At 44.7% G+C, this 26,569-nt stretch overlaps 1 protein-coding gene across 1 annotated transcript; it reads right to left on the bottom strand.

Moving 5' to 3' along the window:
- Positions 1-687: 687 nt before the first annotated feature.
- Positions 688-26,315, bottom strand: LOC126543518 (4-pyridoxate dehydrogenase-like). Its single transcript, XM_055062509.1, has 11 exons — positions 26,183-26,315; positions 22,617-22,819; positions 21,199-21,385; positions 19,493-19,624; positions 18,459-18,583; positions 17,645-17,812; positions 13,440-13,584; positions 12,870-13,027; positions 6,973-7,150; positions 3,619-3,838; positions 688-1,170 (listed from the first exon to the last, which is right to left on the bottom strand). Exons 1-11 carry the CDS (start codon positions 26,304-26,306, stop codon positions 1,038-1,040), a joined length of 1,773 nt encoding a protein of 590 aa, XP_054918484.1. The 5' UTR covers positions 26,307-26,315; the 3' UTR covers positions 688-1,037.
- Between the last annotated feature and the right edge of the window lie 254 nt (positions 26,316-26,569).

The following is a 26,569-nucleotide window of genomic DNA, read 5'->3' as shown; positions in this document are numbered from 1 at the left end:
TAGCTTGCCTCTGTCGTTTATTTTGGCCGGAGGATCGGCGGTGGTAGCTGTGGCTTCGCTCGGCTCGGCCATCTCATCCTCCTCTTCTGTATTGCTCACCGGTTCTGGGTTGGGAGCTTTACGCTTGGATTTGCCAGCAAGCGGGCCTAGAGCTTTAATTTTATCCTCGTCGCGGTTCGAGATTTGCCCTCTAATGCTATTTAAGGCCTATCGTTTCTAGATAACAGGTGACGTGCAGTGAGATCATTGCTTTATTGATTTATGTATTGATTTACTGACGCGGTTTTGGAAAAGAAACTCGAGCATACAATCGACCGATGCTTTAGGAGTACTGCACAAGCGTCGACTAACTGGCTGCTCAGCGTTTTTCCACAGCGTGAAGCGTCGATCACTAAGAACTTGTTGATATCTTGCTTATCTCTCCTGTGCTAGATGATTGCGTCGCATCGCGCTGTTACAAGGCGATCACCGGCCGACCCGTTAACTCTCTCGCATTAGTGTAACACAATGGGCCCACTGCACTTAGGCTTCAAATTTCTAAGCTACAACAATAAGCCGATGAGCCAAAGAAAGGTCTCTTTGCAAGAAGTCATCAGGACTACTTGTCCATAAGGGCGACTGTTGATGCTAGCACGGCGCCAGTAGATGTTAGCGCGTTAAAGAGTGCACAAATATCCAGACACCAAGTACGTCTACACGACAATATACTTTATTGCGCTGTTTGACCGGGGGAAATTGAATAAAAATCAACGCGCCGCCTCGCCCTCTTCCTGACGCTGTTGCAATCTGAATGTATAGACATCCTGTTCGCATGTATGCCACTTTCATCCTGAAGAAGCAAGTTAGCCTTGAGGCCACGTACAACTGCTACAGGAACAAAGGTAAGGAGGGGCCAACCAATCGAGCGACACGAACTTGGAAGTAGGTTTGCACTCTACTTTTGGGCCCTTTGCTGTCTTAAAAGCAAGCCTATTCTTGCGGAGATTTTAGGACGCGCGTCCTGCTTCCGTGTGCTGGCCTTCAGGTGTTCTTCCTGCTCAAGCGTTATCTTCCTTTATCATTGCGGCGGCCTTCGTTCCGAGCATCATCATGGGTATATTAAGGTTGCCAGATAATTCCATGGGCATCGACGACGCGTCGGCGACACGAAGTCTGCTGACACTGCGGACCCTGGAACAGAGAGTTACGAACGAGTCGCCAGTTACTAAATTGACATCGCACGAAAGCACCATAAGGTAAAGAGTCATTACGCGCGGCACATCATAGGTAACTCGAATGCACTCGGGAATAAATATCCTGATTATTCCTTCCAATCGCGCTAAGTGTACTTCCTTTGTGAACATCATCATTCGTAAGTGATAATCGTCCACCGTCTAACCTCTGTCGAGACTGCTAACACAACCAGGCTGGTCACATTGAAGTGAGTGATTGTCACTTCAGCGTCAAGGCATTTCCATAAACATGATGTCAGTTGGAAAGGCAAGAAATCAGTCGTAAACGTAGGTAAAGTATTTAGGCAAAGCTTTATAATAAAGTCAGCGCTAGTTGAACTAGAAGCGGCCGCTATATATTTATGGTTGGATGATAACCTCAGAACAAAGATGGCAAATACTGGAGCCTTGAATTTCACCCATCAGCAGTTATCAGCATCTGAAGGCAAAAAACACCGGCAAGAAATATACTTGCCAACAACTGAAACGAATTACATCCCCTGCTTAACTACGAACTCACGAAAGGCATCAGATTACTAAAGAAAGGAAAGTTGGGGGGGGGGGGGGGGGGGGGACTTGGAAATCTTGGGTGAATTTACATATTTAAGATTTCGCACGAGGAGATTCATCAACTAGCTGGCGCCAAACTATAACATACAAAGTAAATGTCTCTTATGTGTTCTCTAATGTGCAGATTGTGAACGATTTCAAGCATCCATATTTTCCCTAGTTACCATTTTTCAAAACTATGGTCTGGGGCAAGTAGGAGTTTTGGCGGCCATAACTGGAGTCAGAAATGTACGTTCTTGCGTGTGACTGAAGGCAAGTTAGAATATTGTCCAAAAGTGTGACGTTTCACCCGAAAGGCGGTGCATTGAAAGCAATGGTAAAAATAACCAAATAACAGAAAGCCACGTTCGTACTTTCATAGGGCGCATAAAGTGCCCAATTGGCGGTTGACTGACATATTTATCCCCTTTCCTTCTAATGTGAAATGCTTCTATTATCGCCTTACAGTTCTTACCAACTCGCTCAGTTTTCTATCATAAGAATGTGAAGTTGGTTGCATTCTAGTAAAAGGCGAGTGGACTTTTTAAAGTGTTGCGCAACTTAGCTGAAACACCCTGTAATATGGCGCTGTGGAAGCGTGTAACAACGGTAATCATTACAACACCATGCATTCACCTTCATGGGAAGAAAACAATTGACTTTGTGTGATGAAGAAACAAGTGAGCGAGCCCAACAACCACCGCTCTAATATTGTTTTTTTCTGCCTCTTTCGCTGCCTCAGCATTTTTTAAATGCAGAACAGGGTGCAGAAAGCTGCTGCCCGCCCTCTGAGTTGAAGGAGGGAAAGCCACCACCCGCAGCTGCTGCAATGAAAACAACGATCTATGGACGCGTTTAATTAATTCTACTAACGCCTTTGGTGTTCATGCGCATCACTATAGTGACTATAAGACTGCGTTCACATTTAACGCTTCCGGCTTGATCCAGAGCACGCCGGTATGTTTGCTTCAGGTAATTTGCATTTCGCCGGGTTATCAAGGTGATCACATGTCAGCAGCTATGTCCCTCATAGCAACATGCCAACGCTTACATTCACTGCCCGTCTCTCTCTCGAGTTACCACGTCCTGTTGCACTAATGCGATTCACGTTCGAAGTAAAGGACCAAATAACCGCCGCTTACATGAATGCAAAGGATTAGAAGAGCGATGCGATTCGCCACTTGTCGTATTCACGTAGACCCAACCAATGCTACAGAATGTGCAAGCCCGCGCTTTGTAAAATACCGACGTCCTAGCCAAAGCTGGATTATGAATGCAATAGTAGGTGAATCTGTGGCTTGCGTGTCGCTTAATTAGGAGAAAAAGCGGCATCGGATGGCGCTGTCGGTGTAGACTGCCGTTTTGGATAATGCTAGTGAAAAAGCTTTTAGCGTAGTTTATTCAGCGCATTTACTGCTGAAACAGCCATTCTCTTACAAGGTGCAGAAGCAGACAAGATCACATTCTAATTCATTACATAATAATTACATCGGGAAAGACAACGCGATTTCCAAATGAGTGCCAGCATTATTGTCCCCGACGACGATATCACGGCGCTCAACGTTAAGCTGCGATGTACCATACTCGCGGAACATCTTTTGTTGTATGTGAAGCGAAAGCTACGGAAAGAAAGCGCCACTGTGGCATCGCTACTAGGACTGGTCCCGCAGTTTAGTTACCATTTTCTTGCGTGGAATATAAAGAGTATCATTGTTCCGTTCGTGCAGAAGCTGCACCCCTGTTGCCTTCGCTCATCAGACACGAGAAGTTGTCCGTGAATGTAGGTAAGATGCACATAAGCCGTGCTGCTCTTTTGTTAGAAATATACTTTAGCGGGCTAGCATGTCCCGCCATTCACCTGAGCCTTGCATCCAGCACCGCTGCGGGGTGGGTGCCCATCGGCGCTGTGCAACACGGATGCCATCCGCTGTGCGCCGTCTGCCGCACGAGGCAACGTAGGTAGGAGTCGCTCCACAACGCACCCGCCGTCTCGCAGCCAGGAACGGGGATGTCGAACAACGTCACATTGGCTCTCTTCATTGCTTCCGTTTGAAAAGTCTGCACGGCCAGGCGAGCACCTGCAAAGAACACGATGTGTGCTTGTATATTGCCGTGTTGGAAGCACGTGTAGCGCAGCATCTCGTGTCATACTGAATTTTGCACATAGTTACGTTTCAGTTACGGTGAAGGGCAAACAGTATGCCCAAAGTGTAAGTTAAGCATGTAAATCTTCATTTTGCTAAATTGCGCCGTGAAAATCATGCGATGCTCATATTGCAATAACGGCTCGGGCAGTCGTCGGTAGTCGAATTGAATATCACGGGCCGATTGAGGCTCTCCTTACACATGCAATATTGCACACTCAAGACACATATTTAGTGATCACGTACATTATTAGTGTTAAACATCGTTCGCACTGGCACACGATGTGATCAGACGTGCTTTCTTCGCTACAGAGGTGGTGACACGTTCGAGAAATTTCCCATAGATTTCGCAGCTGTATACTGTGCTTAGCAATATCTTGATAACAATGATAATTTGTTGAAAACAAACGCTGCCAAAAGCTAATAGGATCACACGCCCACCGCGGTAGCTTATTGGCGATGGCGTTGGGCTGCTCAGAATGAGGCAGTGGGTTGAAGATAAATGAAAACTCACTTGTGTATTTATATCTAGTTCACGTTAATGAGCCCAAGATGGTCTATAATATATCGAAGCCCCTATTTGCAGTGTGATTCATGAAGAGATTCTTGATTTAGAACTTAAAGCACAGTAACCGTATTTTTCAAAAAGGAAACATGCTAACATGACCAAGCACAACTGTTGACCCAAACGCTATTGATGCAAGTAAAAATTCAGCTCGTAATATTCAGTTCTAGTTCATAGTGCTGAGACAAAAGTGATAGTCATAGTAAAACATGAAATCTGGTAATGTGAACATGCCTCACGCGTGATAACATCGCGGTGACTGAACACTTTATTAGATGGCAATTAAGAGGCTCAATCATTATATCAACTAATATTAGCGGCTAATTTGACTGAAGAAACCATTAACTAGTTTGTTGTAAACATTCAGGTGTAAATTGCTTTTGATAAGCGCAAGTGCTTCTTAAAAGATTTGTCCCAGTAGCGTAAATAATTCCTGAGTAGGTATGTCTCACACTGTTAGAGTAGCAAATGTACGCGTCATTTTGCAATGTGAGAAATTAAATGTCTACTTCGAGATTGTGCTGCATCTCGAGATAGTACTGTGAGCAGTTTACAAAAAACCAGCGCAGAAAGATGTGAAGTGCGTGGGAAATGGGGTATGCACCATGTTAAGTTAGATCCTGTATCAGCTTTGACTGATTTCTATTCGTTTAAAAGGATCACAAAGCCACCGGTTTAGCTTCGTGGCTATGGCGCTGGCCTGGTGAGCTTGAGACAGTGGGTTCGATCCCGGTCTGTGTTGCGGCGTTCTTATACAATGATAGTCAATATCGCTTGCGTATTATATTGAAGTCGTGTAATATAAGAAAACGTAGCCCTTAGTATGCCAGATCCCACCACAACGCGCCTAATACTGAGATCGTAGACTTGGCGCGTAGAGCGCACGAATTTGATTTTCTATGAACGACGCATAGTAATTTACCAAAACACAGTGCACAAAAACGCTGTATGTGTAAGTAAAAATTCATCTTGTAATACGAGTTCCCGTTAATAGTGCTGAAATAAGTGATATATACATGAGAACTGGAACTTTGGTAATCTGAACATTTATCATGCACCATATCCTCGTGGTGATTGAAGACGTTTTTAGCAGTCAATAAAGAAACAGGATGAAGCAATAAATCCGTGAATATTAACAGGTAATTTGAGCGAAGTAAATATCAGCTTAGTTGTTCTAAACTTTCTATTGCAATGTACTTTTAATAAACAGAACTACAAGGATATTTGTTTCAGTAGCGTAGCGGTTTCCTGAAAACGTATTGCGCGGACGCTCAGACTGCCCAATATAAGCGGCAATGTTTCCAGATGAGAGAATTGAATGTCTACTTCGAGAATGTGCTGTATCTGGACAGTGTACTTTCAGAAGTTTGTAAAAGAACAGCGCAGAAACAAGTGAACTGATTGGGAAAGACATGAACCATGGGCCGAATTCATGAAACTGTTCTATCGCAAGTCATCTTTACCATTTACCAGCTGTCTTTGCCAATATTATGCCCGGCATCAGGACTGGCTTGAATTTGCTCATGCGGATATCTTTAGCGTAACAACGCTTTGTGGAAGCGGGCCCAGGTTCAGGTTGACCCTGCATCAGCTTTGACTTACTTCGATCTATTTATTTTGAAAAAATGTTGCAGTTACAGCCACTATGATTCCACGAGTAAACTTCGCAGGCTATCAGAAGCGCTTCCGCTGCGCCCTTGCTATACTTTGAAGATACTAGAGTGGCTGCTCAATGTCACTAGATTAAATGCAACAGTGAGTGCGTTGAATATAGAAACCAAGGATTATCGAAATCCACCGCTTTCTTTGTAATTGTACCCACTTCCTTTCATTGCCAGGAAGAATTACGCCTCTAGATATTAAACATCGTTTTCAGCCAGCCTACAAAACCAAATCTATACGCATGTGTACTCCCGCTAGTTGGAATAGAATTTATATAACTAATATTTACCAGACAGGTTGCCGCAGGACATTATCGTGACATCCGTGTCAGAGTGTTTCTTTTGTGAATTACTTTGCTACAAGTTTAACAAGAACAGGTTCCCCCGATAACTTTTTGTAATAACAATGTAGAAACTGGGCATTCCAGCCAAGCTGTTCGTAAGGTGTCACCGTGCTCTTTTGAATGGAAGAGGTTTTTTGGCACCTATTCAAATTTTGCTTTTACCACACAAAAAATCACAGTATACAAGAACGCCACACTGTCAGGCGCAAATGAAATGTTTTTGCCACCAACTCATTTAACCTTATTATAATTGGTAACTGAAGCACGACGAACTATTCTACAGCTCTGGCTGAAACACAGCTCCGGCTTACACGTGGACTATGAAAACGTCGCCTTCTTCAACAATACGAAAATTTAATTAGTTAGTCTCCTTTTATCCAGAATCATGCATATCTGATTTTCTGTGACTTCTCACCCCTCAGACGACCTAGAACCACACAGCCAGAATAGCACAGAAACACAGATGCACAGCACATTTCATATACCTAGTAGGCTTACCAGCAATGGCAACATCCCAATCGGCCTCGTTCGAGAGAAACTTCGGATCGATGATGGGATATACTGTGGGATCGGTACTGTTAAGTTTGATGTAGCCGGTTGATTTTGGTCGGAGGAGAATTGGGATAATCTGGAAGACGTACTGGCCACGTTTCTGCTTGTAGTAGCCATCCAACATCTGAAAATTGTGTTATGAATATGCAACTCGGAAATAATTCGATACAGGAAATTAAAAACTGTTGATTGTGTTAATGTTAGCGAAGCACTTTCGTGATTCATGGCCAGCGGCCCTTTTTAGATGATGCTTAATTAGGATCGCAGCCACCAGAATCTCGAGATGTTCCGAGATCATTCGTCTAAACTCCGTGCGCAGAAAGTTTGATAGTCCACTCGTACTTCTGTGTAACCGCATTTACTGAAATAAAGCCATCGTATCCATATTTCCAGCAGGCAATGTTCACGCAAAAGTGGCAGCTCATAAATCACGGAAATTAACATTGAGTGTGCTTGCATTATATAAGCTTCGGATAACGTGTCACCTTACATCTCTCGCTCAAGATTGTGACCTCTTAGTACATAAATTGACCGTCTCTGTATGCATCTTTGATATAGTTGAGTCGGATTACCATTCCCTAGTTGACTGCACGCCTACCTGGAGGCACTTATTGAAGTCGAAAAATTATTGAAGTCGAAAGACAACCCCTTAAAAAAAGACGAGACAAACATCGGCGCTGTGTAACAACTGATTGGACTATCAATCAGCTAATAAGAATCAGTTAGTCAGAGCTGGTAGTCGTGTCATCTCTATTTTGTTAGTGGTTCTTGGTATTGCATTGAATTTTTCAACTTCAATATACCATGCACCAACTGGCCCCATTCGAAGTTTTATTCAAGAAGAACCTGGAGGCACACGTCATATTCATCTCCAGAACTTTGACCAACTCCAACATCACTCGCGGTGTTTCGTGACGTTCAAGTTATTGCTCTGCCATTACGTCTCCCTGCATCATACTTAGCATACTACTCTACCATGGGTATATTTTCATGAAACTGTCACTTATAACATTCCCATTCTCTTGCTGAGAGTTGTTCAATAGCGTAATAGTCTAAGAATATCTCAACAATAAAAACAGCGAAAGATTCAGAGAATCAGGGACCCGCTCTTCCTAAATTAAGCATAGGTAATAGAAAATTTACTACCACTTCGCTCACAGAAAGAATGTCCATAGAAATTAAAATATGTGAGGACACTCGTATCTGTAAAGGCTGTTCTAAAAATGAAGCAACCTAAATACCGGCTGAGACTGTTTATATTTATACAGAAAGAAGCTCGCAGCCAACATTTCGAGCCATTCGTCGAAACTGATTTTGCATTCGGGATTAACAGTTCTGCTAAATTTTCTTCGCATTGTAGCTGGTATACACATAGTGTAAGTACATTGTGTTCAATTTGAAATGTGGCATAAATATTTAGGTTGTTGCGGAGCATTGAGACATAGTGTGAATATGAACAATGACGACGTTTTGGCGAGGAGAGCAAGCGGCTGGTTCAGCCATATCCGCAGGCATCAACCCAAGCCTAGCAGCCAGTTCCGGCAGCCATCTTGCGTACGCTATGTTGCTGCAACTTTCATTTACCTTGTAAATACACTTACGCTTCACTAAATCTGCCCCGCGAAATTTCAGTGGATGTGCAAGGTATCGCCAAGAGGCTGTGGAACCAAAGCGTTTCTTCAATTCCACAACCAACCTGTGGATATTACCATTCCGTACACAGCCCACGCCGTACCAGCCTCCATTTGACCAGCAACATCTGAACGCTGAACCTACTGATACATGGAACATTACCTCACCATTGTTGCGCCGTCAACCGTCCCCCACGCCACCAGCTGACGGCCATCGTCCCTATCACCTCAATCTCGTCGCCCACAGTTGAAACTGAACCTCCAATGCTTTTATCCGAAAATCTAACTGCTACAGTTCCAGGACGTGATGCTGCACTGAAGACTCGGCCTAAAAATCATCTGCTCACTGTACCGACCAGACATTGCCTGGTTGACGTTACAGTCGACGGCATAGACATTGCGGCGTTGGTTGGATCTAGTGCGTAATTATCTGGGATTAGTGCCCACTTGCGCCGGCGCCTGAATAATGTCTTAAAACCTGCCGCATCACGAACAGTCCGCGCCACCGGTGGAAGAATGCCCACACTGCTCGGGATCTGCGCAGCTCGCGTCAGCATCACAGGGCACCATACCACTGTATTGTTTGCAGTTTTGGAACCGTTCCCTCACGGTAAAATTCTAGACTTAGTCTTCTTATCATCACATTCCGCACTTTTTGACTGTGCGTCCACTGGTGACTGCCCCAGGTCTGCGATATTCCACCCCAGACACTACAGCACATATGTTCGCTCGATGACATCCGCCTGCCACCGCAAGCCACGAAGTGCGTTGCTGCGAATACATTTTCTCCTGTTCCTGACGGCGTCTATGTGGTGTGTCCCAATGTTGATCTAAGGCTTGAAAGGAACGTCGCCCTTCCGTACACCCTATTCACAATTGCAGACAACCGAACCACACTGCTACTTAACTTTATCTACTTCACGCAGGATATTCAGAGACGCATGTCGCTGGCTCAGTTTTTGCCTTTTGACGATAGCGAGATACCATCCTAATGGCAGCTGATGCTTTAGTGTTGGTTACCGACCACTGAATGAGATCGCGCGCAAGGTCGTCTACCTGCTGCCACGTACTGATGGTGCCTTGGTCTGCCTGCATAGAACCAAGTACTTCTCGTCTATAGACCTTCGCTATGGGCATTCGCAGATGTCTGTAGATGACATCGAGCGTGAAAAGACCGCTTTAGTAACACCGGACGGGCTTCATCAATTCGAAGTTATGTCGTTTGGCCATCGTAACGCCCCGCCAATTTTAGAGCGAATGATAGGCTCCATACTTGACGTTTATAAACGGTCCACTTGTTTATGGTACTTAGACGATGAGACCCACATTTTCGAGTCCCCTTAGGCGCCTGTCGGACATTCTTGATATTTTCCGACGCATACTTTTTTAGCCTAAATCCTGGTGTCACCTTTGGCGCCTTTTTTTTTCTTCGTTGCTTTTCTGCTGTGCGCAGATTATCCACCGCATATCATCCACCGAGCGTCGGACTAAATTGAGCGGCTCAACCGCACGTTGATGAAGATAATATCCATGTACGTTTGTCCGGACCATAGTGACTGGGACGACACGTTACCGTACATCAATTTTGCATATGATTCGTCCCGCCACGGGACCGCTGCCTTTTCCCCTACTTTGGCATTCGACAGACTCCTTCCACCCGGGACCAAAATTCCAACTGAGTATGCCGCGACATCTTTGCCCGGGCTTACATACCTCGCGAGATTGCCTGCTAACGACTGACCGACTCACAGGTTGCACAGAAGACGACGCACGACAGCCACGACCGAGGCGACCACTCTGGGTGTCTAGTTCTTCTTTGGACACCATAACGGCGCATCGAATCCACAGAGAAACTCCCGTGGTATGCAGCGCCTTACACAATTATGCGCCCGCTCGGCGGTGTCAGATACGAAGTACCCCGCTGGACTGTCCTTCATCATTTTCCTTTGAGCGCAGTGATGTTGTCCGCGTCTTTAGGCTGAAACCTAACTTCAGCGTGACTTCGCTCCCATAAGCATTAGCGACCTTGGGGTGAGGTTACGGAGCAGTGGGGCATAGTGTGACTGTGAATAAGACGGCGTTTTCGCGAGAAGAGCGTGCGGCCGGTTCGGACAGCCATCTTATGCACGCATTGTTGCTGCAACTTCTATATAACTTGTAAAAACACTTACGCTTGACTGATTCTCCCCATGGCACTATTTATAATGACCTTTATACATGTCTAGATTTATAATTAGAATTACCAGCTAAGTGACGATTCCTGTGCGTGCTACATTGCTCGCGCTTTAGGTTACGAGAGCCTCATGACACTAATCTTGCCTCAAAACCTGCTATAGGGCTGCAAATCATTCATTAATAAATAAATAATTAATGCAATCATTATTATCTAAACGCCCTGCAAGTGCCCACAGTCATTATTAGTAATGGTACACAGAACAAAAAAAAAACGACAAATAAAAGCTTCAATGTTGGAAAGAAGCTTAATAGGGCATAAACAGTCTAGTAAAGTACAAACACGGGAACAAAATTATGTATATTCAGACGTAAAAGGTTCAGCAGCATAAAGGAACGTATTGCGAGTCTGCGGGTGCCTCAACTGCTTACATAAAAAAGCTATGTTTCTGCAAGGCTCGTCGTGGCATGGAAAAGGCAAGTGCTGATGTAAATTTTATACACGATACTTTATAATTTTCATTAAAAAGACAAAATGACGATATTGTCTAAGTACCAAAAGCTAGGCGACACTCATCCTCTAAAAAACTTGCTGACAGTTGCAATAGTAATACGTGCTTGTCACAGATGTCCTTTAGAAATAATAAACTTCACTTCAAAACTACATCTTTAATGTACAGATTTTCGAGCTCCTCACCAAAACCCATCTTTACGCTTGCACCGTATTTTTCGAAGGAAAAAATCCGGCGTGGTTCCGCTTCACAGGACATTTACTTTGGAATAATCAGTTGCATGCATGAAGAGTACCCAAGGATAAAAAATTTTATACACCAACATAAAAAATTTCGAACAATTTAATTTGTTTTACGGTGTTGAGGAAGATATACGAGGACATAAAGGGACTGAGGTTACTCAGAACATGCCCTTTGGCTGTCTTGAACGTGGGGAAGGGAAATGTGGAAGTGAAGCATGTCTCAACGAAAACAAATTTCACGTTACAGCTACTATTTCAATTTTCGCGATAGAGCAAGTAAATTAAGGAGGCTTGTAGGTGCACTGTTTAAAATGGTGGCATTGTTCACTGTAAGTTACAAATGCACTTTCGCATTTCATGATAACAAATTCGTGATGGCTGCAATGCAAACACGGCTGAACATGGTGCCGACACTTTTGCCAATGTTATTTGGCCATCTGTCACCCTAATACTACAGAATTTTCGTATTTGTACGATTAGAATTATTGGGGTACTCCCTCAAATTTCTGGGAGCTGTCTATCTACCTGCCTATCTAGGTCTGTAACAATTTAGCCGTCCATTTAGGTCACTGCGAGTGTATAGCACTGCTCCCACGGGTAGCGCATCACGCTAATGTGCTGATGGAACAGGATTTGAAGCCACCCTTCTGACAACCTTGGTGCACTGGGAACTGTTCAGTGAACCTCTTTGACGACAACTTTGTAAGTGGCAAACATGTGTGAGTAGTTATGGGTAAAATTTGAATTTCAAGATAGCTTACGGTGCTAGATAGGCGCAACAATGTATGTGGCGCTCTTCAATGGACCTTGACACTAGCTTAGCTCACTGCCTATTTTACAGCGGGTATACGCAATTCTTCAATAAACCTCTTTGACGCCCATTTGGGTCATTGTGCATGTGCCACATGTATGTACCCCTCTTCAGTGAAACTCTTTGGCGCTGACTTGGGCGGCAATGTGCCACTTAGTATGTGTCGCTCTACAATGGCAAAACAGATTATTATATATCCGGTTCTGGTTGGAATGCGACATATATGAGACGACGCAATGCTCTGATTGGCTATTCACATAGATGCCACGTGTGGGCTTCGTTGCAGCGGCGCTTAATGAGAGGAAAGCGCAAGAGATGAGCCTGGCAGAAAACACGCCTCGTAAATTATGCGTCTCAGCCACGCGTTAGCAATGACGCGTTAGCACAGTGTGTCACTGAATTGCTTCCGTGCTATTTCCATTAACGTCTACACTGATCGTGAGATGATTCTAGGTGACATTTTTTTTTTACTTACCACTTGTGATATGCCGATTTCCCGGGCGATATACTCAGCTTCCGGTGTTGTCGGATTCAGCGTTGAAAGCAGAAACTGAATATCCGGGTATTCGGGATCCGCTTGCGGTGTGCTGACAAACGCCACGCACTCGACCCCAAACGGCCGGCTGAGCACACCTTTATTGCGAGACAGAGGAGTGTAGCAAAAATAAATATTGTTTTGTACAGTTCCTGAAGTTTTTTGTCGATGTTACGTTAAAAACAAAAAAATGTAAGAATACCACCATGCGAATGAACAGAAGTTAGGTAATTTAAGCAAACTCATGCCTAAGTAGTATTACATTGCGTACCTATCAACAGCCCATTTGTCCTCGCCGTTAAATACTTATGCATTAAAATATTAAGCAATACAAGCACAAGAAAATGGTGCATTAGTGCGTAATGGTGACTAGTAAGCCATACCTCAGAAGCAACCGCTAAAGAAATGTTGTTTTCGCAAACCCACAAACACCGCACACTAGCACTCACACGGATGAGGCACAACGTAGAAGTGTAAAGGAAACTGTTTATTTATGGAAATTCCGCTTACCTGTTCTTGTAAAGGTGTACTGAGGTATGATGGATGGGTCATAGTAATTTGTGATAATATCTTCTTTGGCGGTGGCTGCTACGCCGTTTACTGTTAAATGATCTTGTAAGTATTGACCCACGGGCAGATCTGCAATCACAGGTATCTGAAAGAAAATTGGCATTAACATGTTTACACATGCAATTCAACGTGTTTCATTCCAACCGTTAACGTTCTCCTCACTGGTAAGTCCTGCTACATTCAGGCATTGTATGGATAGCGCTTAACGTTTTAGCACTTTATATAACATCCGTCCTGGAACTTCATAAAGTTTGCCCAAAAACTTGCGAATTAAAAAATCAATAGTTGCCGAAAAAGCAACGTCTCACGCTATAGCCAGCTCAGCATGTGAGTCAAGCACCTTGTGATCCTCCTGCTTTTCTCGATGCCTGGTATATAGAATCACCCATTCTGTTGCAAATTAACTCCTTATATTTACAATCTTCCTTAAATTCTTGTCAGGCTTATTTTTTTAAGCTGGTCACGTAAATGATAAAAAGCACGTCAAGAATTCTTCTCTGAGAAGTTCCAAATACCGCCGAAAGGAACCCCCCAGGGGTCGGTGATCTCCCCGTTGCTGTTCAATATATAGCGATGACGGGATCGCCGAACCTCTTGGAGAACATCAGGGGTATCCGTCACGCAATGTATGCAGACGACCTGACCATGTGGACGTGCACGGGATCGGCGGGCGAACAAGACGCCCTGCAGGAAGCTATCGACAGGACTGAGCAGTATCTACACCGCTGCGGTCTTTCATGCGCGCCGTAAAAGTCGGAGCTCCTGATCCTCAAAAGGAGGACAAGAGGGCGGCCTCCGCAGGAGACACCTGACCCAACGATGACGCTAAATGGAGTCAACATACCCAAGGTGGACACACTCCGTATTCTGGGCCTCACTCTCCAGAAGGACGGTGCCGGTTTCGCCGCCATTAAAAAACTGCAAGCGACAGTTACCCAAGTCGCGCACTTGGTGCGAACAGTGACAAACAAAAAGCACGGCCTGAAAGAGCAGGACACAATCAGATTAATACAAGCCCTGATAATCAGCAGAGTCACTTACGGCACCCCGTACCTGGGTCTCAAGAACAGCGAGAGAGACAAATTGAACACCCTAATACGAAAGACCTACAAGCTGGCGCTGGGGCTTCCACCGACGACGTCGGCGGAGAAGCTACTCAGCCTGGGCATCCACAATACTTGGGAGGAACTAGTAGAGGCCCATAAGACGAGCCAGCTAGAGCGACTCAAGCTCACCAGCACGGGTAGGGACACGTTAATAAGACTGGGCTACCCAGTCGAATATGAGTCCACAAAACAGCGGGTTCCTCTACCCCTGAGGGAGAAGATCACGGTGGCCAACATCCCGAGAAACATGCACCCTGAATACCACAGAGAAAGGAGGCGAGCGAGAGTGAAAGCTCTACGTAAGGCCTACGAAGGACCAAAACAAGAAGAAGTCCGATACACCGACGCGGCAAAGTACAAGAACAGAGCGGTCCACGCTATCAGCGTGATCAACGGCCAAGGACAAGAGGTAGCAGCAGCCTCGGTAAGCACTCCAGACATCGACTGCGCGAAAGAAACGGCGATAGCCCTGGCGGCCACTACGGGACAACGAGAGGAAGATCTAATCACAATTATCACCGACTCACAAACAGCATGTAGAAATTATCAAAACGGCCGCATTTCCAAACAAGCCCTCAGCATCCTCAAAAAAAGAGACAATTTTCCGGAAGTGTACATTGTCTGGGACCCGGGACACGAGTCCCTAGCGGGTAATGTAGCGGCTAATGCCGCTGCCCGAGATCACATTCTCCGGGCTATCCCACCAGGTTCACGAGCACCGGTAGACCAACAAGATAGCGTCCTGAAAGGATACGCCGATATCCTGAGCCACTACAGACTGGGTAGAAGGATCTATCCACCCCCGCATCCCCAGCTGACAAGAGAAGAGGCGGTCATCTTCCGAAGACTACAGACCGGCACATTCCCGCACGGCACCCTGCTACACGCCATGTATCCTACGAGCTATACTCACAAATGCGCCTTCTGCTCCACGCCCAATACCCTCTACCACATGGTATGGGAATGTCAAAAAAACCCATCGACACCGCCCATCACCGGACCAACCGTCGAGCAGTGGGAGGCACAGCTGACAAGCTCGACCCCTGAAAACCAGCATCGCCTGGTGAGCAGGGCCAAGCTATCAGCTCAGGCCCACGGCATCCTGGACTAGGGACGCCGCCCACCTCGGACGATTTTACCGTCGGCTCATTTCAACTAATAAAGTTTATTCCTCCTCTTGCGCAGTATGACTAAATTATTATTGACCAATTGCATATCTTGTACCCCCTGTACCTGCTGGTGAGGAGGTAATTAACATTTCAGATGAAGAATTCATCAATATATTATATTCTACCTGATGGTTTCGCATTTATCATGGTTGGCCTATCAAGTGACAGCGTAGATTTTTAGACAAAATGTATCCGTACCAACATAAGAGAACCGGAAGTATTCTGTGCCAGGGAGGCATTGCGCGACGCTGGTTTTAAGGCAATATCATTAACACCCATTTTATATTGCACAAATACCTGTCACACTAATATTTTGTGACACGGGATTTGACGGAGTATCAAGTCCCGTGATCATCTGAAGAAGCCCGTCCGGCGTTTGGTTAAGGTGTGTTCCCCAGCTCTGCTTAGTTTTATGTAATAGTAAACGTGTATGTCGTTTTCATTATAGACATACAATAAAATACAGCCAAACTCCATTGTAGCATATTGTTTAAAAGTACGGACATGCACTGAACAATGCCGCTAACGTAGACTCACAGTAAAGTACATTAGAAAACCAGGTTCGAAAAGTTAGAAACTCTACAGTGGCAGCGTTCGCTCAAAAAGCAGATACTCTATTCTTGTTGCGGACGCTGTTACGATCATCAAGTTCCCATGTGTGAAATTACCTTAGTACGCTGTTATAATTAGTTCAAGAGCAATAGCAGAGACATTCGAAGGAGGGCATCGCCGTTGGATAATATAGCATTCGTCTTTTCATGACTTTTATAGCATCATGGTAGGCATGAATGCCGACCTTGTCCAAACAATAAAGGAAGCATGGGCTTTCATAAATTTCCACTTTTTTTCGGTGTTAAGACGAATGTCCTTCCTGAACGACAAACGGTATACTATTGCGTGATATCTGGCAGAAAATTCCCCGAGAATAGAAGCCAAAGGCTGAAGCGCCTTGACTTGCCCATAAATGCTCAGTTTGCTAATATACTATAAACAATTCAATTACATCTTCATACTATGCAACTGTACACATAGTATATATTTAGAGAGAGAACAGAACAAGAAATTGCCAGCCCTTCCCCTACCGGGAAATGGGGGAAAGTGAAGCTTGTCCTACGTGCACCCGTCCTTCGTCACGGTTAAGTAACCCACAATAAGAGTGCCGGATTGCTTCGGCCTCCCTCCTTCTCAGCTAGGGATGTTTTCGTTGCTGTCGGATTGTCAGGGATCGGGAGGCTCTAACGACTGCATCGGAGAGCCGAGGCGAGCCCTTCCACGAGTGAGTTTTTCGCCGCCGCTCGTCGAAGTCTGCCTGTTCTTCGGGGGAACCCACAACGCATGGCCGTCCCATCCGTTTTCCGAGAATGAACTGAATGGAAGCGAAGCCGGCATAGCGCGCGAAACCACTTGCTGCCATTTCCGTCCCCGGTGGAAGCGAAATAGCTCTGATTGGTTGCGTGCATGACGTGAGCGCGTGTCTGTGCAGCTGGAATCCTTACTAATGACCGACGCTGCGACACCGGCGCCGCTGTCAGCTCCTCAAACCGCCCTCTACCGCAGCTGCTCTGCTCTAGGAGCAATTGGGTTTTTGTTTGACTAGACCGCCACCAAAATACAAGCTTTGCTTAGGTTAGCAAAACACTCGTTCCGTTTGCTAGCCTGCACTGCGAGATGGGGATATAGGGAGGAAAAGAGAAAAAACAACAGTAGTTTGCGCATTACAACTGCTCAACAGAAAAAAATCATTGATTTGCTTTGAACCTCACCGGCTTTATCTCCTTGACTCATTTGGAGCAGTCATTTTTCCCATATGGGTTCTAGCTCGTAGCAAGTTCATCAAAAGATATGTCACCAAGTGAATTTGTCTGCTCACCCCTAGTGATTGGAGATCAGCCTTCGGTCCTATGCCGGAAAGCAACAGGATGTGCGCCGAGCCAATTGCGCCGGCTGACAGGATGACTTCGCGCCTCGCTCTCACCGTGTGTGTCCACAAGTACCGAGTGTATCGCACTCCAACAGCCGTGGTTCCCTGAAAGACCACCTAACAAAGCGTATCGCTCATTAGGCAGCCAATACGTTATCATCAGAATTGTGCTCTGCCTTCATTGTCTTTCGAAGTGTACAGCTACGCCTCACTTACTGATGTGAGCACATGCACTATATATTAAAACCCAATACATGGGGTGCAAAACACATACTATAGCAAATGTTTGTTACAACGCTGAGCGAGTAGAAGGCAGACACTAACAGTCAATTAGAGTTAAGGTTGTTTATTTTATGCCCTAATTACGTGGTTAATTTCCTGCCATTCATTCTAAACTAGTGTACAGTAGCGTCACGCGCCCAGCAAGGCCGAGTGACATATTTTATAAGATTTCCGCAATGAAAGGTCACATGTTTCTTATGAAAAGTCACTTGCCATCTCATGTCTCAGAAAGGTGCCACCGAAACGTGAACAATAATTTTTATGGTTTAAAAAAATTGAGTCCATATACTTTCATACGGCAATGCCTTCGAAAATAATGTGTTTTCTTCTTTCAAATGACTAAAGGAAATGTGGTTTCTTCTCCTTGAAACGGTGGCGGTGAACCCTTTTCGTGTATTTAGTTGAATTTACAGGACCGCAGCTCTCAATCATGCTGAACGTTCTCTACTGCCATGTGAGCAATATTGTCAAGAACACATACTTTTGTTACACGCGAGAACAATCCCACGTCGAGGTTTGACCGGGCGCGTATATTAGGAGTGATGAAAGACTTGCTTGAACTCCACCGCTCGCCATTCTTGATGTTGTTTTGCACGCGGGAAAAGTCTGTGAAAAAGCGGTAATCAAGCTTTTGAATGTTCTGGCAGGGCGTCCAAAAATTGCACAGGCGTTACAGAGAAAGCATTTGACGCGCAGTTCTTTCTGTTACATGTTGCATGTTCCAACCATGACTGTTTATTCAGAGTGCCGAGGAAGAAGACCAGAGAGAAGTGGCTCGGATACCGGAGGAGGAGAAGAGCAGTAAAAAGAAGGGCTAAAGTTAAATGAAGGAACCATTTTATCAGTACCTGCTGAAACGTCTATGCTGTACGATGCTGAAAGCAAGGTAACGGACCTACGACTCTTCCATTCTTTACTGTCTCCCTTCGTGTAGTTGTTATCAGCATTCTGTCAGACTTGTAGCACACTTGAACTCGTGAGCCATTGCGTATGAAGGGCCACAAGCTTTTCAATTACAGTACTTGAACCAAGCATACTGTGAATCTTTTGAGTCCAGAGACCTCGTAATGTTCTGGGAGTGTGCGCCACTATTACCATTACAACGCGGGGACGGTGGCACCAGCGGCATAAACACGCGCGTATAAGACTGTGCAGGTGATAAAAGCATAAAATCAGGTCTGCTAACATGCCTATTTATCACACTTTGAGAAAATTGCAACAGCTCAACAATGACGCAAGGAGACGTCGCTCAATATCGCATGATGTTCGATATTAAGATGCACAAATAAGGTTTGAAATAAAGTTGAAATAAGGTTAGGGTTTAGCGTTGATAATTAATCGATAATTGTAGTAGCGTATTCACTGGATCTAGCTCCCGAATCAAATGAAGCATATAGCATTCTTGCGCGTACAATGGTAACAGGTATTCTGTCTTTCTCTTGGAGGGCACCTGCAAGGCGACGTATTTACCGCGCGCAAAGTGAATGGCACACAATCGAACAAAATGTAACTCACAGTGCTGGTTCCCACTGTTGTAGTCGCCTTGATCGTACCCAAGTTCTTCTCCAGCTTCTAGAAATGCATCACTGGCCACTGTACGCGACGTGGGAAAGGTGACGGGAACTTCTCCACTGGATCCGCGGTATGCTGCGAAATCAGTAGGCATCAAGTAATGAGTAAGTAAGATTAAGGCATCAAGGAATGATTGTGTGCCCAATAAAACTTTTCTTATTGGAGAAGTGGGTTCATAGGCGTGTTTTTGTAATATTCGGTTATGTACGCCATTTTAGATACGCAGCGCTTTGTATCGCTTGTCGTTTTTTCTCATAAATCGTTTTGATATCATGACATAATATCGTAATACCACGCGAATGAAATCTGGCCGCTTTAAATCTGGCTATATTTTTTTTTTGGGGGGGGGGGAGGAGACAGTTCTTCCCACTGCGAAATAAATGAGCTATGTGCCATTTTACTTTTCTTTTTCCAGCAGGCGGAAAGTGTAAATAATATTGAATTAGGTGCGCACACCTGTATTTGAGCAGTGCATAAAAAAACAGGGCATAAAAAAAAGTGAGAGAGCTGTCTTTAAGAGATCACAAAATCGCCCTCAAGTACGACTTCATCTTGAATGTAGCACAACGGGACAACGGGAGCTCACTCGGACTGCACAGTAAGTGCGTTGTTTTCATAAAATATTATCAAATAAGTAAGGCACGCAATTGACATATCAGGTGCCTTGTAATGATAAATGGTGCTGAACAGCGTAGCAGCTAGTCCTATTTTTTAAATCTCTTGCTTCAACTCTTCCCTTAATATTACTTTGAGCATAAGTCACAGGTAACCCTTAAGTTCCGAGTAAACGTTAACTCTCCCAACACCCTCTGGGACTTTCTGCGCTGTCTACAGAGCAATATATAAGAGAACATGTTTTCATATTTATTTTTTTATTTATTATACTTTATTTATCACCACAACATTGTAAGCATTTCCAGTATATTCAAGTGATGCTTCTATATAACAAATTATAACGTTTTATACCCCCTGACATGTGTTCTTAGAATCTTCCTCCCTAAAAAGCACGCTTCTCTATACTTTAATTCATATATGTCGTGTTGCTATTGTCCTGTATTCAGTGAAAACGGTCTAATAAAGGCTTCAATAAAAGCGAATTTTCCCGTACATGTGAAAAATAAAGACTCTTGTGAAGAACACACCGAAATGGAAATTTAAACGATTGGATAGTTAATTAACATAATTTAAAAGGCAACAATAAATGCTAGACAACTCAGCTCGATAGCATATTTTTTAATATGCCGAAATTCTGTGTTTCACGGTTAGCGTGAACACTACAAAAGAGGTCTTGCACTTACAATATGTATAGATAATGTAATGCACACAAAGGTTATCAGTGCTAAGAGAAAAGCTGAAAGACAGACTTAAACCAATACAGATAACGGATAGCCAAGGAAGTGGGAGGCAGCCACCTGGCTGGCTGGATTGCGAGCGTGTGACGCGTGGCATGCTGGGCTCGAAATTTCGAGTTGAACCTGGGCTGTTTCCTTCATTTTATTACGAGTTTTCCTAACGGAACTCGTGTGAGTGGTTTATGTAACTGCTGATATATCATTTCTTGGACGTTTCCAACGAGTCTGGGCTACTATAACACTCAAAAACCGAAAGTGTTCACACAATTAGTTATAACAAGCTTAAAAGCAACATACCGGTATTGTATCCTAGGTACGACCGCTCAAGGTTCACAAAGTATGGAAGCACGTCATCGTAGGACCATCCCGTAGCGCCGTATGTGGAATTCCAGGTGTCATAGTCTCGTTTGTCGCCTCGGGAGTAAATAATGTAGTTGATGGAACTTGAGCCTCCCAAGACTTTTCCTCGGGGAAACCGGTTGACCTGGATATTTCAAAAGATGACAGTTGAAATCAGACACCCTCAATGAATGTTTGATGAACTCCAACTATACATATATACAACACCGCAAGTATCATCAATGAACAACCCGAAAGAAAAAGCATGTCGGGAATATGTGCCTAACGAAAAAGATTTACTTACCGAGAGACAATAACAAAAACATAAGTGAGAGGGATCCCATTTGAGCACGGCAGGAAAGGAACCAAGAGAGCCGGTGAAAACTTTTTTTTTCTGGGGGGCACTAAATGGTCCTCTCTACGTCCCTGTGCTTGAGCTGACAGTACATATCTAGGTATGCTTAAGGCTAGAAGTGCAGGTTGCGTTGATTCTGTCTTTGCTGTTTTGTGTATTTACTGCCATGATTACCATCCTTTATTACGTATCGCCATCGCACATCGCTTTGAAGATGAGGCCCACGCGGGCGCGCACTTTGAGCACGCCGCCGATTGTTTTAAAGAAACGACGTCCGCTTGGCTGCGCCGTCAGAAGCAGCCGCCGGAGAAGGCGGCCCTCCCCCCTCAATCGCATCACCCCCGTTCCTCGCGCGCGGCAGGAGAGAGTGCTCTTTCGGCCCGCCTTCCTCGCCCGCACATGGAAGATTCAGCCGCGCACTCGGGCTCACCTCCTCACGCTTTCACTAGCGCATACAGCATACGACGCGCGGCGACGATTTTATCACCCCTGAATTTATACGGAGCATTGTGGCGACGGCGACGGTGACGGCAGAAATGTGCCTGAAGCGTCCATATAATTGCTATTGCAATAAAAAAATTCATTCTTAAATTAAATACCCACCCAGAGCATGCCTCCTGTCCCTGCACAATATATTCGACTGCCTCATAACAGCAACATTATGTCAGTTCTTTTTAGTACAGGCAATATCATTCAGTGTTGTCCTTTCATATGAACATATTTCCATACATAATATATGTAGCATGACTGCACTGCGTAGAGAACTTGTTCGCAATTGCAAAACGGATAATGCTCGAGTGAGGTTTTAGTTAATAACAATAACCAATTATAATATCTCGCACTTGTTTCTCACGTGATCCTATATGACCGAACACTTTTGGTCAAACATACTGCATCATAAGTGTTGTGTATAAATATCACAAGCGTCTGGCCTTATTGGTCTTTGTTGTGATCTCTATTAAGCCCTGTGCTGATACCATGCCTGCATTGCAAATCAATGTAGTATTTATAGCGAACTTACGTTGCCATCGTAAAGATAGCTGGCGTTCTGCTGTGGCACACTCATGTAACTCCAGTCGAGCGATGTCCGCTGAAGCAATGGCGCGAAGAAGGGTACCTGGACAGCTTCATCTTCCAGGCCACCGGCTTCCAGGAGGAGGACCGTCTTGCTACCATCCGCTGAGAGTCTATTGGCCAAAGCGCAGCCGGCTGATCCTGCACCCACTGCACCAGTAGTCGTGTACAAGTTTAGGCAAATGTTTCTTTTCAGCTTTACACTTTACCGAAAACAAATAACTGCGAACTCAAACGTACACTACTGGGGTAGACGACTCCTAGTGAAACACTGCAATCCTGCAAATAGCAATGATACCACTTAAAAGTTGTCATGTATCTATTTTACTGATATTGGTTTCTATACCGTAATCCTACCCGCCGTGGCTGCTTAGTGGGTATGGTGTTGGGCTGCTAAGCACGAGGTCGCGGGATTGAATCCCGGCCACGGCGGCCGCATTTCTGTGGGGGCGAAATGCGAAAACACCCGCGTACTTAGATACAGGTGCACGTTGAAGAACCCCAGGTGGTCGAAATTTCCGGAGTCCCCCACGACGGCGTGCCTCATAACCAGAAAGTGGTTTTGGCAGGTAAAACCCCCTAATCTAATCTAATACCGTAACCCTATTCCAAACTGTTTCTGTAATATTTCTTTTGTTATCGCTCCAAGATGGATGAAACACTTTTAGGGCCACGCCCACTTCATCAGTGCGTGCCGAGGTGTCACGTAAACCTCGAAAACTGCCCGTCTCAAGATTACGTGTACACACAACATTTACATGATCAGCCTGCCACATTTCTTTACGATTATATATGCCTATGTCACCACTAGCCTTCCGCGGATGTTGAAGATGTGTTTAGGCCCCAAATAGCCTGTTTGTCGCGTAAAGCCACAAAATCACTAAACTCACCTCGTCAAAAGTACGTGTACCCCTCTAAAGACGATCTTATATGCCAAACAAAATAATCTTGTTTTCAGGATAGTCGAAGACCACCCTGTTCGAAAGGGAATTGATTTGTTTGCATTAAGTAAACATCTTGTATAGCCGCATAACGCTGCAGAGCCCTTCTGGCACATACGCGACATCGCTTTACCAAAGCTTCTTTACGGAGCATCTGTATGGCCTATATCTTTAACGCTTTGTTGCACGCCACCGCTATCAAAGCTTCCTTAGTTGCAATTGTAGACTAGCCACCGTAATCCGAGCAAAGCGAAGCAGACCAATCGTACTCACCGACATCCATCTCCTTACCCTGTAATCTACGTTGCTGCGGTAGCTCGGCACAACCAAATTGCTGTCCTTTTCTGCGCTCTCTTAGCCTCTACTGAGTCAGTCCGATACGGAATACGCGTCGTGGCAGACAATGCTATTCGCTTTCACACCAAATAACAATCAAGCAAGGAGAGAGCTTGAGTGGGCTGCTTACGGGTCAGGGGGTGGGTACCAATGTTTACATCGATGGTTGCGTAAGTTTAATGCGAAGACATGAGAATAAAGTCTGAATGGAATAGCGTTACGGTATATCGGCCCTGGTTACTTTGTAGCGAATATTAAAGGTAATAACTTTTCTGTCTTGTCGTCGTTCTGCGATTTTGCTGCGTAAAGGCGATTAACAACTGCCCACTCAGAACTCCATGTTTTTTTAGCTTTCATAGCGCTAGACACGCATCCATAGAATTCTCGCACAATACTATCAGCAAACCAGTAAAACAGTATACCGCACAGCCCCCATAGGACTTTTTTGGGGTTAAAACATTAGTTCTGACAAGTTTGCCCATCTCTCATGCCTACAACAACTGGGAAATACAGCATTATGTATTAGTCTATTACAAAAAAAGAACTGACAGGCCTGTGTGACACATGCAGCACAGTCAGAGCGTAAGCTGGAGAAGCGGCTCCATAGGTGCTAATGATGGTGGTGATGATGATTTAATTGTGTCCCCTTCGGAACGTGGTGGTGACAAATAGTAACCTAGTCTGCTTGCGCTAACCAGGTCCAACTACATGCAGCCCTCAACTGCTATATGCAACTGCTACATGTCGGGACAACTGCTGGAGTATAACGGAACTGCAATGCGAAGTTTGTAAGTATCGACGCTTCGCGGCGTGCATCTCAAATGACACAATACGATGGTAATTATGATGAAGATGATTTAACGGCGTCTTCTCGGAAAACGGGATGATAAAAAGCAGCAACCTAGTCTGCTTGAAATAAGCGGGTATGCCATACATGTTTTCATTTATCGTTTATACAACTCCACAACTTTATTTTTCTTCCTCGTGACTTCTCTATCTCACTTGAATAGCTACCCTTGCAGAAGTTTCATGGCGTGCCACCTGGTGTAAGAATACGCAACTGCAATGCGTGGTGCAAGGCGCACGTGTAGACACTACTCAGCGGGCATCTCACATCGCAAGTGGCATGATACGATGATAATAATGATGATTTGTTGTCATCTCCTTTGAAATACGGCAGTGACATAACCCGATAGCTAGCTTGATTTATATACATACACATTGTACATTTTTTCCAACATTCTTGTATTCCTTTTTCTTCGTCAAACTTTCTTTCACTGCCTTATGCGGGTACCTGTGCCTCTGCTACGTGACGTTCTACCTGGTGTAAGGTTGTGCAACTGCAATGCAAAATGTGCACGGACCGGCGCTATGTGACGCGCACGTCACATTGTGTGTCCCCTCGCGTGCTAGGACGCCTTTATAGGGTATTTTTCCGCTACAATATAGCAAGCACTCGAACTCTCAGAATTCGAAGCAATACAGAATAGAAAAGCTCTGGCGTGGCTCAGTGGTAGAGCAGCTCCTTCCTACCCAGCGGGCCCGGATTCGATCCTGACGGGAACTGTTTTTTTTTTTCTTCTCATTCCCGGTGTTAGTTGCTACGAACATCAGCGGCTTCTGCAGCGGTAAACACCATCGTCACCTAAAAGGACTCTTAGAATGATCCCATAACAGCCTACACGCTAAAATAACTAAGGGCCAAAAAAAAACTACATGGCGAAAAGTACAAATGACATGCTGCAGTAGCCAAAAAGAACGACTAATGAGAGCGCATTGAGAATAACAAGCGTGGTTGCTTGAGCCTGTTTGTAATTCGTCGTTGCACAATCACGGCGATTAAAGACGGATACAAGAAAGGAAAACCGACGCAGCACTCTATGTGTTTATTTATCTTGCCCGGTTTTTTGCACTGTGCTTGTGTTACGAGTATAACAATTTCCAATCATGTCATTTCGACTTTCTCGGGGGGTGACTTTAATGGGCTTTAGGTGTGTAGGTGTATCGTGGCGAGACATCACAGTATACGCGGGTATTAACAATATAAGAAAACAGTTCTATGAATATAAACCAAAGAATATTTCTGTCTTCACCAAGTCCTTCTGTAAAAGAAGCCATGAAGGAATTAATCAATAGAGACTATTTGCTACGTTGCTATGATTGGCAAGTCATAATGCTTCTTCATTAGGCCCCACTTCGCACCATTCATTCAGCAGGCAGTAGCTAGTGAACTTACCAATTATGTAGTCGTATTCGCTTCCTATTATTAATGTGTTGTAGACGCTCAATGTCGGCAGCTCGAAGAAAACAACAACTGTAACAACGTTTAGTAAACCCAACAAGATATTTGATGTGGCCATTCCTACAGATCCCACGATCCCGGTAGCGAGAGAACTATGGTCGGTAAAAACGACGTATATACTGTATTAGTCAAGCGGAAAGGGAAGTGGAACCGGCAAGAAGAGAAACAAGAAACATTTTATTGATCCACGTGGAGGCACAAAGTGCATTACTGGCGAGGATGCAATGACACAGCAATGCCGAAATCATGAAGCGAAGAGGACTCTGCGACAATAACCTAGGCCGTGCGTGATATATTTGCTATTGCTCGAAACTGCATTTA

The sequence above is a fragment of the Dermacentor andersoni genome, chromosome 10, assembly GCF_023375885.2.
Source record: "Dermacentor andersoni chromosome 10, qqDerAnde1_hic_scaffold, whole genome shotgun sequence".
Classification (NCBI taxonomy): domain Eukaryota; kingdom Metazoa; phylum Arthropoda; class Arachnida; order Ixodida; family Ixodidae; genus Dermacentor; species Dermacentor andersoni.
The sequence above is the reverse complement of the archived record's forward strand: the minus strand, read 5'-3'. Positions and strand labels throughout refer to the sequence as shown.

Bases quoted from the DNA above. Each gene is read 5' to 3' on its own strand.
- LOC126543518 (XM_055062509.1), bottom strand. From the start codon at position 26,306: ATGGCCACATCAAATATCTTGTTGGGTTTACTAAACGTTGTTACAGTT. The intron at 13,585-17,644 runs GTGAGCAGACAA...ATTTTCTTTCAG, and splicing joins CTGATCTCCAATCACTAGGG to ATACCTGTGATTGCAGATCT. The intron at 3,839-6,972 runs GTAAGCCTACTA...TGTTCTTTGCAG, and splicing joins TTGGGATGTTGCCATTGCTG to GTGCTCGCCTGGCCGTGCAG.